We start from the raw sequence: 17,423 nt of genomic DNA, 5'->3' as shown, positions 1-17,423 counted from the left end.
CATGTCGGCACGTCACCAAGCACATGACCACAACCAGTTGGCTCTCTCAGCAAGAGTGCAGCCTTGCTCATGCGCAGGCTGAACTAGGGGGAAGATAGAGTATCCGAAGCAAGTGGGAGGCCGCTAATCCTGCGCAGAGAGGAAAGCAGTGTAAGCCAGGAATAGAAGGCACAAGTCCCACCTAATACCTGGAAGGAGAAGACCATGTCTGCAGTAATATTGGGGTTTGGTGAGTAACCCTAAAATAATGATTGTGAGTTAAAATAATGTCTTATGATGAGGGAACCTTTTTAAAAGTATGTTGAATTTTTTAAATCTTTTTGGAGGGTTGTCGGACAACCCCTTTAATGTTCTACAAATTTTGAGATAAATTGAGGTAATTTTTAAATACTTTAGCATGGATCAATGGTGAGGCTGAGGCATAACCATGCTCTGACCAGAGAGGCCCCAACAGAAAAAGATTGAGAATTCTTGACAAAAAAATTAGGCTTCCTGACATTTAGTGCCTGTCAAATCTTCTCAGCAAAAGCAACAGCTCCTGAGTCAAAGAGTTGCAAGTGGTGTGATGAAAGTAGCTTGGAACTCTGTCATTCAGGAGCATCAAGCTATAGACATTTTTGTGCCGTATATGTGAATACACCTGTAAATGCACTTTTGCAATGTGCTATCCTTACTGCCACTGCTTGCACACACTGGGGAGAATATATCAAATGTTCTATGACAGTTTTCTGGTGTGGAAAAGTCGCACATACTGTAAAAGTCACATTTTGCAGAAAAAAAATGGTGCCATTTATGTTGCTCCTGCCACTTTACCAAAAAGTAGATGTGGCTTAGCAGAAGGGGTGGCGTAACCTGCGGACCGACAAATTTACTATAATTTCCACCGGAAATTGGTGTAAATTATAGCGAAAAGCTACGCCAGACTTGAATTTCTGGTGCACGGACAGCCAGAGATATGCCTATTTTATTAAGTAGCAGGCGCATTTTATTTCAGCGCTCTTTAGATTACGTATGTAACGCCAGTCTTAATAAATTCCCCAACTGACTTTGTAATTAGTGTGCTGTAGGTAAAATGAGTGGCTGGTGTCGCTGGGGGTTAGAGAAGTCAAACCCGTGCCATTCATGGCAGCATCACCACTGAGGCCAGCGATTGGCTGTAGCAGCACATGACCGTTTCAGGAGCTTCCAGAACCGGAGTGGCGGAGATCCAGACCTCAGCACTGGAATGGGTGGCTCTTCAGGAGAAGAGTATCTGTTAGTTTTCTATGTAATTCCATCCCCTGCCTTCCTGCCAATTTTGAAATGTCCCGTATGACCCCTTTTAATGTTATTTAACTTTTAATGTCAAATATAAGATTAAACACAAACATTATAAACCTCTTTATTTGCATGAGACTCTAATATTTTAATGAGATTTGTTGTATAAACCAAGTTTACATACGACTTAGTGTTATTATAATCATATAAAAAAACTTTGAGATGTTGCATTAGAATTGGGTTAAAACATATAGAATGGATAGGTAATGTAAATGTTAAGAAGAATCTTTACTTTGGGTAACCTGGGCAACATATCACGGTGTTAAAGGGAAGCGGTCATCTGCATCATGCAGAAGTGAAAGGCACGCTGATCTCTAAAGTGTCTGTTATGTATGAATATGTTCTAGTTTGGCTAAGCGTCAATTTTATTCATTGCAATGTGTTGCAAGCACTGTCAGCCACGAGTTCTAGCGTACTCATGAGCTGCGGGCTCCCACCGCCCCCTGCCACTGATTCATACATTTTTCCCTATTATTGTGCATAGGAAGAAATCTGTCAATCCACAGCCGGGTGGCAGCTCCTGAATACGCAGACTCTTGTCTCACATCGCCCGCAGTGCACTGCAATGAATAAAATGTCAGTTTAGCCAAACTAGAACAAATTCCTAAATAACAGACAGTGTCGAAATCAGCGTGCCTGTCACTACTGCATGCTGCTAATAGGGTAGTGTTAAGTAAGTGACAGCTTCCTTTTAGTAGATATATATTCACTATAGATAAGCGATGGAATTCATACTAGGAAGAAGTCACCATGTTGCCCGTAGCAAGCTGAACTCTTTCTCTCTTAGGCAGTTTTGATACATAGGGTCCAGTGTTGGGGGTTCCTTACATTGCTTGTGTATCTGTCACCAATTTTTGCGGCTTAATCAGTGATCATCTCTTATGGACATTCAGGTGAATGACATAGGTGACTTTTTTAGAGTCTGTTTTGTCTGTCTTTGAAGTGAATAAGTCTAAAGGGTTGGCTTTTGTATGAAAAAGTCTGAAAGCTGCAGCAGCACGGCGGTTTCTGACCAATCAGATTCAGTGCAGCTCAGCAGAGTATGTCAGGTGATCTGATCGACCAATCAATTGCTAAATCCAGTGTTCTAAGGACAAGGGCAAAACCCCTAATGAACATTCATTAGCAGCCATTTTGTTAAGATACATAAATAAAATTCAAGACAACTGCAGTATAAGTTACTGGAAGAAAATCAGTCATATAGAGCAGTATATATTTATCATATGATTCTATAATGATTGCTCTAAAGACATAGAAAAAAATGCAGTTTGGTAACAGACGTTCTTTAAAGGACATCAGAGACCTATACTCTAAAGTGGGGTGGCGGGCTAGTTGCCTTTTTGGATCAACAAGAATAACTATCTGTCATTCAGGAGCCTCAATCTCTTCTCTTATTATCCCAACCACATTACCAAAACAAACTCGTTTTAACTTTAAGACTAGCGTTCAGAACCTGAATGACCAAATGCAAATGATGATGTCCCCGAATTATTCCAAATATTGGTGCTCACGGCAGACTGCCCTAAAATACGATAACCTAGTACCTACACATAGGTCAGAAGTGAAGACGGCAAGTTGAACAGAAAGGATCACAGATGTGTCACGTACCAAACAATATTGTCCATACAAGTGAAGCTCTTTCTGGCCCAGAGATGAAGGTTTATTATATTATTAAAACTACTGCTTGACCCTGTATGTTGGCAAATTTCAATTATGGGTAATAAATATTATTATCCGTATAGTGGAGTATTTCCATTATTGGTAAGCTAAAGTAATTTTACGTATAGCTTGTCTAGTAGAATCCAATGTACTCAATAGGGGGAATTCATAAATACTGGCGGTTCATACTCAATACCGCTGGAGTAAGATTCGCGTAATTAGGAAGAACACGTCTCTGACCGTCTGTGCGCCAGAAAGTAAAATCTACTCCAGCTACGAACTGGAGTAGATTTGTGCTTTTATTTAGAAGGAATAATAAATTCCCCCCGATGTTGTTAGTTGGGGGCCTAAGCTTTGTAAAACAAGTTCAATATAACCGAATAATTGCATATAATGCTGGAACAATATTCTGTTTGTTAAAACATTAGTTCAATAAGCCAGGGATTATAAAAAAAAACTCTGTTATCTTCCAAAATCTTCTATAAGTACCAGTACTATGTTAAAATAAGATCTGTACCAACTAGGTAATCCAGTACACGGGTATGGTAGGGGATATCCTGCACTTTTGTACTACTATTATTTTGATGCAATGAGGTCTGATATGTATATATACATCCAATTGTCCCTTTATCATAGGTTACTGATGACTGAATTATGGACTGTTGTATTGCCAGAACCTGCATTCAGTGTGCCAAATCTGTAACCAAACCTTGTGGCAAACTGTATATACTGAAATATAGTTAAGCGAATCTCATGAATTCAACCATGATTTGACAATATTTGTATCAAAGTGAATTGTTACTTTTCATCACACCAAACAAAAACAATTGCATATTCCAAATTAATCAGATGAGTCCTTCATAAATGAGTATGTTAACTTGTGCTTAGTATTTCATAGCGGTAATGTACAGGGTCACTTCACTATTGATTAATTGTGAGAGTGTGATGTCACCAAATGCTCCAATAGGCAACTCAGGAACATGGCGTTGTCTAAATGGAATCAGTGTTTATGTCCCTCAAAACATCTTCATTTTCTAGCCCGGATGGACACCAATGATCTTGCATAGTTCATTTTTTAGTATTTCTATATTAATTAGGATGTTCTTATAAGAGGTCCTCTCTCTTCTTCTGTGGCCTAAATAACACGAAAGAGAAACACGATTACAATTACATTCATGAAGCAAAGAAGTTTTAGACCAACTAGTTCATCTCTCATGTAAAACAGACTTCACAAATGTAATGTACACTAGGAACTGTCACCAAGTCAATGGTAAATTGAATATAAAAAGAGATAAAATATTACATAACAAAACATATCTGCTACCTACTAATAAACCATTCTCATCATACAAAATGGGAAGATATCTCAGAATCTATAACATTTTCATTTTTGCACTAAGGTGGCTGATTTAGTTTTTTGCCAAACAAGTTGTACTTCCTATATAAATCATTCAGGGGTGCAATTCCTCAATGTTCTTTTCTTTATTTTTTTTAATACCTATTTGTCGCTAACTTGTTAATACCACTGGTTTGCCCTAGCAGGCATTTACAAAAGACAACCCTGTGGATCTCTGTCAGGTCTCAGGCTGCCTCCATAGTAACATCAGCCCTAACAATCATGTAGCTGTGGACTGCGATAAGTGGTACAAAATGGGTCCTGAAGGGGTTAACTGCCAGGATCAGAGTTTTCTTCAATCCCACTAGTTGTGCTCGGCAGTGCAGTAGTGCCTGCATGATCACCTTGACATAATAGCACATCAAGGTTCCCGAAGTTTCTCAGAACCTTGGAGTACTATTATGTTAAGGTGCGGGAAGGGGTAAAAAGGTTGCCACAAAAGACAACCCCTAGCTATATATACGCTTTAGGGCAAGTTGAGATACAGGTGGGTGTTGCTCAGTACACCACCATTAGCTAAACTGGATAACCTAAATTTTTGGAAGTGCTTGGTATTGTGCTGAGACTTAGGGCGAATTCAAAAGGGACGGGAATGATGTGGATTTTCCGTACAAATTTGCGCACAGCGTAATACAGCAGCAGGCAAGTGGATTACATTTTAACAAATCTTATCCACATGCTGGGGCCATTTTCTTGGTGAATATTGATCTGCCGTGCAGACTTTGAAATCTGCAGCATGTCAATTTCTGTTGCAAAAAAAGAGCACAATTTGCTGAAGTTTCCTCATTGATTTCAATGGGGAAGAAGAAATCTGCAGTCAAATACTAGTGCTTTGCGGATTTTGCTGCGATTTACCTGCAGGTGCGGATAATTGTTTAATATAAATAAAAGCAGTATACTTTCCCTTATAAATTTCCTGGTGCTCCAGTGGTGAAGCTTCCCTGGTTCCTTGTTAGTCTGTTTACTGGCCTACAGTGACGAGGTGTCACCTCGACACATGACCGCTGCAGCCAATCGCAAGCTGCAGCAGTCACATGAGTCAGTTCAGCAGGGGGGTGCAGGGAAGCGTCAACATGGAAGTGCCAGGGGTTTGGTAAGGTGGGAATACTAGGTTTTTTTTCCGCAAAAGGGAAATCCGCAACAAAATCCTCACAAATCTGTTCCGTGTAAACTTTGTCTTACATCCATCTGTGTATGGCAGCATGGACCAATTACTCTATATATAAGAGCCAGTTAGACCACTACAAATAACAGTTTTATTTTTGTTCAGTAGCCAATATAGGAACTCCAGTAGATATTAGCCGGGGAAAAAAGATAGGCAAATATGCATGTTTACTGACCACCTGGCTCATGGACTTTGTCCAGTCCTGGTGTATAGTCACATTTAAAGTGTATCATTTATTTAGTATTTCTGACCATTTTATACTTCTTTACAATATTTGTCATATATATTGTTAATGGAACCATTAGCTTTTCCATCCATTGTCTGATTTACCATCATTGTAGTGAGACATCCGTTTTTAATTTTGAATTCAATAAAAAAAGAAGATGGCTTTATGTTATCATTGAAATCTGTTGTTTTGATCCTTTGCATATTTTGTCCTTTTGACTTCAATATTACATAAAAATTTGGATGGGAAGTGGAGGATTCGCAAAGAAGAGAACCTCTGTATGCAATCTGAGGTGCAGACAAGTACAGTAGAGGGCTCATGCAGCACTATGGGTGCCCTATTATGGATCTGTATAAAAGAGAGCCATAAAAACGGCCATGTGTATGAGCCCTTAGCTGCAATGATTGCTCATAGCTGTGCCCTAATGCATGAAAGCTAAAAATCAGCACTAAATGCTACTAGCAGGTAAAAATCATACAAGGTACTGACGGGTATATCATTTGTAAGAGAACAACTAGATATTCACTTTATTGGATATCTCCCATTACTTCATGGACTTTCAAAGGATTTCTTATCAGCGAACTGGAATGTTGACAATGCACTAAAAATATCTGCAAAACAATATGTGCAATGCCTATATTACTATGTAATGTCTTTATTTTGTAACTTGTGTTTTCATTTGGAATTTCATTTCATTTGCATTTCACGTGGATTTAGAATGTTACCTACCTCCTCTCTTGATCTGGACGGACGGCAAACTAGTACAACAAATACTATGCCAAATATAATCCCAAGTGCCATAATGATGAAAGGGACATTCGCTACCACTCTGGCTTCCAGAAGAACGGACCCGAGTTTTCCAGCAGACTGGTCATCAATCAGGACACTCTGGGGAAAATTTTACATGGTTTATAGTTAAAAACAAAAGATTAATTTAGTAAAACCATCAGACTCTCATTCTAGAAGAGCTACACTGTACAGTATGGTAAACTTGTAAGCATTTGCCAATGTGCTGAACACCAATTTAGATCACTTGATATATGGATAGTATTCCTAATAGGGTATATTGCTTCATGACCAACTAGTCAAGTGCAATTGACCCAAATAATTGTGGGTTTGCTTGTTTCAGCTGCCTTTAAGTCTACTCACCACAATCCATTAAACATATTTGGTCTGAGGTAACTGGCTATCTGTAGACTTAATGCGCCATGATCTCATCGGCAACCCAATGTTCTGCTGTGACATGCTCATGAAGGTTTACAATAAAATATTCTCATACTCATTGTAGCCCTTCTATGGAAGTGAACCCATGATGTATTTATTGGTCTTGTACAATGCTTTGACATTTATTTATATTTTTTTGTAGAATCCTCTAAAGTTATATACGTAGCAAACCACTAGCACGGGTAAATATTTTATTTAAATACAACCAAAGTTATTATTATTATTATGACAGTTAGTTTCCATATGAAGGCAAAGTGTAAATATTGTAGATATACATACTATATATTCTGTATACACCGATAAGCCATAGCATTAAAACCACCTGCCAAATATTGTGTAGGTTCCCCTCGTGCCACCAAAACAGCTCTGACCCATCTAAGCAAGGACTCCACAAGACCTCTGAAAGTGACCTGTGGTATCTGGCACCAAGGCATTAGTTGCAAGGTTGGGCCTCCATAGTTAGGACTTGTTTTTCCAGCACATCTTACAATGGCTCAATCAGATTGAGATCCAGGGAATTTGGAGGCCAAGTCAACACCTTGAGCTCTTTGTCCCGCAAACCATTGCTGAACAATTTTTGCAGTGTGGCAGAGCGCATTATCCTGCTGAAAGAGGCCACTGCCATTAGGTAATACCGTTGCCATTAAAGGGTGTACTGCAAAAAAGTTTATGTAGGTGGTATGTGTCAAAGTAACATCCACATGAATGCCAGGACCCAAGGCTTCCGAGCACTCTGATAAAAATGTGGCTACACAGCCCTAAACACAGCAAGATGTGCTGCACTGTGTGTGTTCTAACACCTATCATAGCCAGCATTAACGTTTTCAGCAATTTGTGCTACAGTAGCACTACCATGGTATAAGACTAGACAGGCTAGCCTTCACTCCCCATGTGCCTCAATGAGCATTGAGCGGCCATGATACTGACGCAGGTTCATCGGTTGTCCTTTCTTGGACTATTTTTAGTAGGTTCTAACCACTACATACTGGAAACACCCTACAAGACCTGCCATTTTATAAATGCTTTGACCGAGTCGTCTAGCCATCACAATTTGCCATTTGTCAAAGTCGCTCAGATCCTTACGCTTGACCATTTTTCCTGCTTCCAAAACATCAACTTCAACAACGGACTGTTCACTTACTGCCTAATGTATCCCACCCTTTGATAGGTGCAATTGTATCCAGATAACCAACGTTATTCACTTCACCCGTCAGTGGTTTTAATGGTGTGTGTGTGTGTGTCTGTGTCTGTATGTGTGTGTGTGTGTGTATAGTTACATAGTTAGTACGGTTATTTGACATTAGTTCTTCCCAGTCTATATCCTGAATTGCAGCCCTCATCCTGGGGAAATTGGCCTTCTTAAAATTAAGTGTTTTTGCCCTCCCAGCCTGTGTTTGTTTTTTACAGTATAGGTAAAATGTAACTATATTGTGATCACTGTTACCGAGGTTTTCACAAACATTGACGTTCCCAACAAGCTCTGCATTATTAGAAATGACCAGATCCAACAGAGCTTCACCTCTAGTCGGGTCTTCCATAAACTGGCTCATAAAATATTCCTGCAACAGGTTGAGGAAATGTCTCCCCTTTGCAGTTGAAGCCGAACAATGACACCAATTAATATCCCGGTAATTAAAATCTCCCAATATCACTACAGTACCCGCCTGTGCAGCCCGCTCCATCTGTTTATATAGCTGACCTTCTATCTCCTCAGTTACACTACCGTTCAAAAGTTTAGGGTCACTTAGAAATGTAATTATTTTTGCAAGAAAAGCACAGTTTTTTTCAATGAAGATAACATTAAATTAATCAGAAATAGACTCTATACATTGTTAATGTGCTAAATGACTATTCTAGCAGCAAACGTCTGGTTTTTAATGCAATATCTACATAGGTGTATAGAGGCCCATTTCCAGCAACCATCACTCCAGTGTTCTAATGGTACATTGTGTTTGCTAACTGTGTTAGAAGGCTAATGGATGATTAGAAAACACTTGAAAACCCTTGTGCAATTATGTTAGCACCGCTGTAAACAGTTTTGCTGTTTAGAGGAGCTATAAAACTGACCTTCCTTTGAGCTAGTTGAGAATCTGGAGCATTACATTTGTGGGTTCGATTAAACTCTCAAAATGGCTAGAAAAAGAGAGCTTTCATGTGAAACTCGACAGTCTATCCTTGTTCTTAGAAATGGAGGCTATTCCATGCGAGAAATTGACAAGAAACTGAAGATTTCCTACAACGGTGTGTACTACTCCCTTCAGAGGACAGCACAAACAGGCTCTAACCAGAGTAGAAAGTGAAGTGGGAGGCCCCGCTGCACAACTGAGCAAAAAGACAAGTACATTAGAGTCTCTAGTTTGAGAAATAGACGCCTCACAGGTCCTCAACTGGCAGCTTCATTAAATAGTACCCGCAAAACGCCAGTGTCAACGTCTACAGTGAAGAGGCGACTCCGGGATGCTGGCCTTCAGGGCAGAGTGGCAAAGAAAAAGCCATATCTGAGACTGGCTAATAAAAGGAAAAGATTAATATGACAAAAGCACACAGACATTGGACAGAGGAAGATTGGAAAAAAGTGTTATGGACAGACGAATCGAAGTTTGAGGTGTTTGGATCACACAGAAGAACATTTGTGAGATGCAGAACAACTGAAAAGATGCTGGAAGAGTGCCTGACGCCATCTGTCAAGCATGGTGGAGGTAATGTGTTGGTCTGGGGTTGCTTTGATGCTGGTAAAGTGGGAGATTTGTACAAGGTAAAAGGGATTTTGAATAAGGAAAGCTAGCACTCCATTTTGCAACGCCATGCCATACCCTGTGGACAGTGCTTGATTGGAGCCAATTTCATCCTACAACAGGACAATGACCCAAAGCACACCTCCAAATTATGCAGAACTATTTAGGGAAGAAGCAGGCAGCTGGTATTCTATCTGTAATGGAGTGGCCAGCGCAGTCACCAGATCTCAACCCCATAGAGCTGTTGTGGGAGCAGCTTGACCGTATGGTACGCAAGAAGTGCCCATCAAGCCAATCCAACTTGTGGGAGGGGCTTCTGGAAGCATGGGGTGAAATTTCTCCCGATTACCTCAGCAAATTAACTGCTAGAATGCCAAAGGTCTGCAATGCTGTAATTGCTGCAAATGGAGCATTCTTTGACGAAAGCAAAGTTTGAAGGAGAAAATTATTATTTCACATAAAAATCATTATTTCTAACCTTGTCAATGTCTTGACTATATTTTCTAGTCATTTTGCAACTCATTTGACAAATATATGTGTGAGTTTTCATGGAAAACACAAAATTGTCTGGGTGACCCCAAACTTTTGAACGGTAGTGTATATGGGGGGGGGGGTCTATATGTAGATTACATCAAAAGTAGTTTTTTCAGTGTTTACCCCCCTTTGTAATTCCACCCACAAGGTTTCAACCTCCTCACAATCTTCACCCACTATTGTCTCTTTCACACTCGCCTTCATATCACTTCTCACATACAGACATACACCAGCGCCTTTCCTATTCGCCCTGTCTTTCCAAAACAGTGTAAAACCCTGTAGATTTACAGCCCAATCATGTGAAGAGTCTAGCCATGTTTCAGCAACCAACTATATCTATATTTTCTTCCAGTACCAAGGCCTCCAGCTCCCCCATTTTGCTTGCTAGATTTCTGGCATTTGTGAACATACACTTTAACTTGCCTCAGTTTTTCACTTTGAGAATATATAAAGATATATATATATTTCTGTAAAATTTCTTTGGATTGTTTCCGCAAAAAAATGTCTACAAACTGCACGGTGAACATAAAAAGCCCTTATTGTGTAATAAAATTGGAGGAGATTGATCAATAATGTCTCATGATGCATGTAGAAGTCGGTAAAAATGGTGCAAAAATTTGCCAAATCTATCAAACCGGCAGAATAAATTTGCCGCACCTGGCAGAATACCTTCGTACATATGGCATGTGAAGGAGCCTGTTTGGCAGCACACGGAGCCCATGCATGAGCCCGAACAGTGACCAAAAGTTCTTACCTCATTGAGATGCATTACTGGAAAATAGAGAGTCTGTAATTTCTGAGTAATACTGAAAACAAAAACAAAACACATTTTAGTATCTGCGAAAAGATTAATCTGATTTGTAATCTTTAAACATAGGAACATGAATTTGTGTGACTGTATTAATTGTGGATTGCTTTGGTAGAAGAGAATCAGTAATTTTCTACCTTTTTACCATGGGGGGTAATTTTTTTTCCATCCTTGTAAACCCCTACAACTATCTCATGCCTACGTTAATAGTGACAGCTCTTGCTGTTGCTATCGTCTGGGGAAACCCTAAGCAGTTTCCAAGAAACTCAGGGTTGCAGAGAACCCTGGTTGGGAAATACCGGCTTAGATTATTTGATTAGGTTTTCCACCTACATTTACCGGTTTCTAAAGACAAGCTGCCTGACAACCCCATTAAAAAGGTATATCTGTTAGGGCTTATTCAGACGAACGTATAATACGTCCGTACAACGCGCGTGATTTTCACGCGCGTCGCACGGACCTATGTTAGTCAATGGGGCCGTTCAGATTGTCCGTGATTTTAACGCGCCTCGCCTCGTGTGTCCGCTGCGTAAAACTCACGACATGTCCTATATTTGTGCGTTTTTCGCGCATCACACGCAGCACACGGAAGCACTTCCGTGTGACGCGTGTGATTCGCGCAACAGCAGTAAAAGCACCACGTGCTTTTCTGTTTACAAACATACAGAGTGTCACAATTTTGCCGGCTGCGCGAAAATCACGCAGCCACGCATCATATGCTGCTGACACACGGAGCAGTTATGGACCTTTTGCGCGTGCAAAACGCCACATTTTTTGCGTGCGCAAAACGCACACGCTCGTGTGAATCCGGCCTTATGTAGTGTTTCCCTAGCCACCAAGACTGTCAGACCTTAACAAAAATATATCACTGATCTCTTCTTATGGACTTAAGTGTAGACCTTTTATGCAACTAGACTGCAGCCCCCCCAAAAAATATATTTTATAGGAGGGGGCCATTTTTAATGCAAAGTTGAATTTAGCAAGGTATGATATGTCGGATATCTACAAAATCAGGGCTCGAAAATGACAGAAAGCAATGCATCTTAAAATTTGCTGTAGGAAATGGTTTGCTGGCACATAACTTTGTGGGTTATTTTCTATCGGGGGTCTCAAAAAAGTTCTAAATACAGGCACCAGATGGTCGGGAAATACCCAAAATTTAGTATGTAACAAAAATAGTCCTATAGCGAATTAGCACTGGTGGGAGGTTCTTCTGAGGAGTTCCTCTGGGGCAGAAGTTCATAAGTATATAGGCCTTTATACTGTACTCCAAAGAAGCAAACTATATATGTATACACATCTGTAGGCCACATGCGGGCCTACACTACTACTGTGTACCTTGTATATCACTGCTGACGTTCCTTGCACCGGCATAGAGATTTTAGCAACCACTGATATATAGTATGTGTGCGTGTCAGACAAATCTGCAATGTATAATGGACTGTGTTAAAATATCATTTAGAATACTTACTCATAGTCAGGAATTTGTCTTACATAGACGTTGACCTGCATGCGCTTGGCAGCTCGTATTAATAGTCCAGTGAGCTGAAAAGAAGGTGAAATACTGTCAGAATTACTAATACGGTCTTAAATTCAAACAGCTTAGAATTAGACTAGATGCGCCAAATTTATCACAGTGAAAATAACAAGAGACCCTGGTAGTTGGCAGGTAATGATTATATCAAAAGAAAAACACATGTGCCAAAACACAATAAACCCTATTCCCAACTACCAATAGAATGATTGAATTGAAAATAAGATATAACCTTTAATAGTCAAGTTAAAAGAGCCACAATGGACACGTACAACATATAGTGGGTTAAAAGTTGTACAAAGTCGGCTAGCACACCATTTAGATGAGGTATACGTGACTGTAACATAGGTGTATGTCTCATAGACACAATGTGACTGTCAAGATCAGCAGCTGCAGACTGCTGTATCATCCACTGTGTAGCACTGGAAATAAAGTGTGGTTACTAGCCAGACAATGATCATTAAAATTACGATAGCCCCCCGACATGTTTCGGTGCAGAAGCAGCGTCCTCAGGGGATCAATTGGGGCTAATGATCGCGAGTTCAGTTTTCACTTCCTTTATGATCTCGGACGTGCAGCCCGAAAATGGGTCCCCTGATGTATCAGCCTATCAGGACTCATAGTGGAGAACGAGCCTCCATCCAGCGAGATTGACATAGTAAGTGACCAATAGGAGAGATCAGTAGATGTTCCAATCAGCACGTCTGCTAAGCGCATTGTATCAAAACCTGGTAATAGCAATATATAGCAGATATAAATATATATTTCTGGCGCACACAAATAACATTTCACATGAACGTAATGTGCATATAAGAAATTTTCCCCATTGCGTGTGTGTGTGTGTGTGTGTGTGTGTGTTTTAAGATGTTGCAGAATTTTCGAGGACTAATAACTGAGCTTAATGCAGTGAGCACATGAAATAATAATACTTTGCAATACAGTCTGTATACTGATTAGATCCTCCAGAACAGATTTTATGGGCAGTGGTTAAAGGAACTGTTTTATTTGTTTATATAGGGAACCTCCACTCACATACAGTTAGGTCCAGAATTATTTGGACAGTGACACAATCTTCATCATTTGGGCCCTGCATGCCACCACATTGGATTTGAAATGAAACAACGGAGATGCAATTGAAGTGTAGACTTTCAGGTTTAATTCAAGGGGTTGAACAAAAATATCCTGTGAAACGTTTAGGAATTGCAACCATTTTTCTACACAGCCTCCTCATTTCAGGGGCTCAAAAGAAATTGGACAAATTAACATTACCATAAATAAAATGTTTTTTTTTAATACTTTGTAGAGAATCCTTTGCAGGCAATGACTGCCTGAAGTCTGGAACCCATGGACATCACCAAACGCTGGATTTCCTCCTTTGTGATGCTTTGCCCGGCCTTTACTGCAGCTGTATTCAGTAGTTGCTTGTTTGTGGGTCTTTCTGCCTTAACCCCTTCGCGCTCAGTGACGTACTATTCCGTCATGGAAACTATCTCGTTCGCGCTCCATGACGGAATAGTACGTCATGGGAGGAACGGCCATTTCGGCCGTCTTCCCGACACATTCAGGAGCTGTGACAGCTGCTGTCTCGTACTTGAAAAAAATTGAATAAAATTGAAATTCAGCAAGAAAAATGAAATTTGCAAATTTCACCTCCAATTTGCTTTAATTCCTGTGAAATGCATAAAGGGTTAAAAACTTTCAAATGCTGTTTTGAATACTTTGAGCGGTATAGTTTTTAAAATGGGGTGTTTTATGGGGGTTGCTAATACATAGGCCCCTCAAAGCCACTTCAGAACTGAACAGGTACCTTAAAAAAAAGGCTTTTGAAATTTTCTTAAAAAGAATAGAAATTTCTGTTTATGTTCTAAGCCTTGTAACGTCCAAGAAAAATAAAAGAATGTTCAAAAAACAATGCCAATCTAAAGTAGACATGGAAAATGTGAACTAGTAACTATTTTGGGTGGTATAACCATCTGTTTTACAAGCAGATGCATTTAAATTCAGAAAAATTCTATTTTTTCAAAATTTTCTCTACATTTTTCAATTTTTCACAAATAAACACTGAATATATCAACAAAATTTTACCACTAACATAAGGCCCAATGTCTCACGAGAAAACAAACTCAGAATCGCTTGAATAGGTTTAAGCATTCCGAAGTTATTACCACATAAAGTGAAATATGTCAGATTTGAAAAATGGGCTCTGAGCCTTAAGGACCAAACTAGGCTGCGTCGTTAAGGGGTTAAGTATTGTCTTAAGCAAGTGAAATGTATGCTCGATCGGGTTGAGATCTGGTGATTGACTTGGCCATTGCAGAATATTCCACTTCTTTGCCTTAAAAAACTCCTGGGTTGCTTTCGCAGTATGTTTTGGGTCATTGTCCACCTGTACTGTGAAGCGACGTCCAATCAACCTTGCTGCATTTGGTTAAATCTTAGCAGAAAGTATATCCCTGAACACTTCAGAATTCATCCGGCTTCTGTCTTCAGTCACATCATCAATAAACACTAGTGACCCAGTGCCTTTGGCAGCCATGCATGCCCATGCCATCACACTGCCTCCACCATGTTTTACAGAGGATGTGGTGTGCTTTGGATCATGAGCCGTTCCAAGCCTTCTCCATACTTTCTTCCTCCCATCATTCTGGTACCGGTTGATCTTAGTTTTATTTGTCCAACGAATGCTGTTCCAGAACTGGGCTGGCTTCTTTAGATGTTGTTTGGCAAAGTCTAATCTGGCCTTTCTATTTTTGAGGCTGATTAATGGTTTGCACCTTGTGGTGAACCCACTGTATTTGCACTCATGAAGTCTTCTCTTTATGGTAGACTTAGATACTGATACACCTACCTCCAGGAGAGTGTTCTTCACTTGGGTAGATGTTGTGAAGGGGTTTTTCTTCCCCATGGAAAGAATTCTGCGATCATCCACCACTGTTGTCTTCTGTGGACATCCAGGCCTTTTGGAGTTAACGAGATCACCAGTGCGCACTTTTTTCAAGAATGTACCAAACTGTTAATTTGGTCACTCCTAACATTTGTGCTCTCTCTTTGATGGATTTCTTCATTTTTTTTCAGCCTAACGATGGTCTGTTTCACTTACATTGAGAGCTCCTTTGACCTCATGTTGTGGGTTCACAGCAACAGCTTCCAAATGCAAATGCCACACCTGGAATCAACTCCAGACCTTTTACCGGCTTAATTGATGATGGATTAACGAGGGAATAGCCCATGCAGCCCATTAAATAGCTTTTGAGATAATTGTCCAATTACCTTTGGTCCTTTGAAAAAGAGGCAGCTATATATTAAAGAGCTGTAATTCCTAAACCCTTCCTCAAATTAGGATGTGAATACCCTCAAATTAAAGCTGAGAGTCTGCACTTTAAGCCCATACTGATTATATAACTGTATATTCAATATGTTTTGATGAACATCTAAAATGCCAAAGCTTGCGTCACTGTCCAAATAATTCTGGACCTAACTGTACATACACAGGGTTGCATACATGCATGAATCATCTGTGGTTGCACTTCAACAAATACAGCTGGAAGGCAGGATGAACAGAAAACAGCAAATCTGGCATTTTTTTGTTGTTATGATTTTGTTATGTTGTTCATCGTGTGGGTTAAAGAGGATCTGTCACTAGTTTATTAATTCCCTATCTCCTATCTAATCTAATATGCGCTTTACTGCTGATAACTACAGTGTGATTTGTTTATTCCAAAATGTTTATTATTTGCAAAGTTATAAGCATTTTTCTAAATATTCTATTGTGGCTCTAATAGCCAAATGGGAGGTGACTCTTTCTTTTCACTCTGGGTGGTGTAAGGTTTTCTGTATGACGCTGTCCAATCAGCATACAGCTTCTCCCCCTTCCCTGCCCAGCAACACAGCGTGATATTATACTGTAGTTTACAGCCTCCATTCCCTACTGTGTTTACAACTGGTGACATCTCCGGTTGTTTCACAGCTAGAACAGTGATCCAACTGCGATGGTGACATATGAAAGATTAGAATCTCATCTTTCATATGCCACAAGAAGCACTGTTTCAGGTGGTCCACAGCTGGAGATATGGCTGTTTTAGGTGATCTCCCTTCCCTCCAGCCTCAGTCTCTCACACTGTGTGAAGCAGCTTCATGCTGATAGGACAGTGTCAGAGGCTGTGACTATATGCCCCTAAAACCCCTGAGGACGCTGCATCTGTGGCAAAACATGTCGGGGGGGGGGGGCTATACTAGTCTTTTAATGAAATGTTAACTGGAGTTTGTTACATCCATGGCCGGGGATCGCCGTTCTAACTCACCCCCTGACGATCCCGGCCATGGAAACCTCTCTGCTCGGCGTCCTCCTCCTTCTGGCAGACGCCGGCACTGTCTTCCGGGTCTTCGTGCTGTTCCCCGCAGGGCGCGCGCGCCCGTGCGTGCACGGCCTTAAAGGGCCAGTACGCGTCCAGCTGTCAGTAATCAGTTATCAGCCCAAATGGCTGCTGGACTATAAAAAGGGGCTCTGCCCACTGGTTCCTTGCCTGAGCGTTGTTGTATACCCTAGTCTGTCTTGCTAAAGGTCTCCCAGTGTTTTCCAGTTCCCAGTGTTACCCGTTCCTGCTGCCTGTACCCCGCATCCGTACTATCGTTACCTGCTGTAAAAGCCAAGTCGTGCCTTCCCGCTGCATCCGCGGTGTCACCTGCTGTAAAAGCTAAGTCGTGTCTTCCCGCTGCATCCGCGGCTTCACCTGCTGTGAAAGCCAAGTCGTGTCCCTGCCACTGTCTACATTGCCTCAGGTACACGTTCTGAACTATAGACATTGTTTTGTACCTAGTTGGCCAG

The 17,423-nt window shown here is 40.6% G+C and overlaps 1 protein-coding gene across 1 annotated transcript in view; it reads right to left on the bottom strand.

The window, feature by feature from the left end:
• Positions 1-1,365: 1,365 nt before the first annotated feature.
• SCARB2 (scavenger receptor class B member 2) overlaps positions 1,366-17,423 on the bottom strand; it is an 82,021-nt gene continuing 65,963 nt past the window's right edge. Inside the window, exons 9-12 of the mRNA XM_075860738.1 lie at positions 12,536-12,609; positions 11,011-11,062; positions 6,493-6,651; positions 1,366-4,111 (exon numbers count right to left, since the gene is read on the bottom strand). Coding sequence (XP_075716853.1) covers positions 4,070-4,111; positions 6,493-6,651; positions 11,011-11,062; positions 12,536-12,609 — 327 coding nt within the window. The 3' untranslated portion in view covers positions 1,366-4,069. The remainder of the gene's footprint in view (positions 4,112-6,492; positions 6,652-11,010; positions 11,063-12,535; positions 12,610-17,423) is intronic.

The sequence above is a fragment of the Rhinoderma darwinii genome, chromosome 1, assembly GCF_050947455.1.
Source record: "Rhinoderma darwinii isolate aRhiDar2 chromosome 1, aRhiDar2.hap1, whole genome shotgun sequence".
In the NCBI taxonomy this organism is placed as follows: Eukaryota; Metazoa; Chordata; class Amphibia; order Anura; family Rhinodermatidae; genus Rhinoderma; species Rhinoderma darwinii.
The sequence above is the reverse complement of the archived record's forward strand: the minus strand, read 5'-3'. Positions and strand labels throughout refer to the sequence as shown.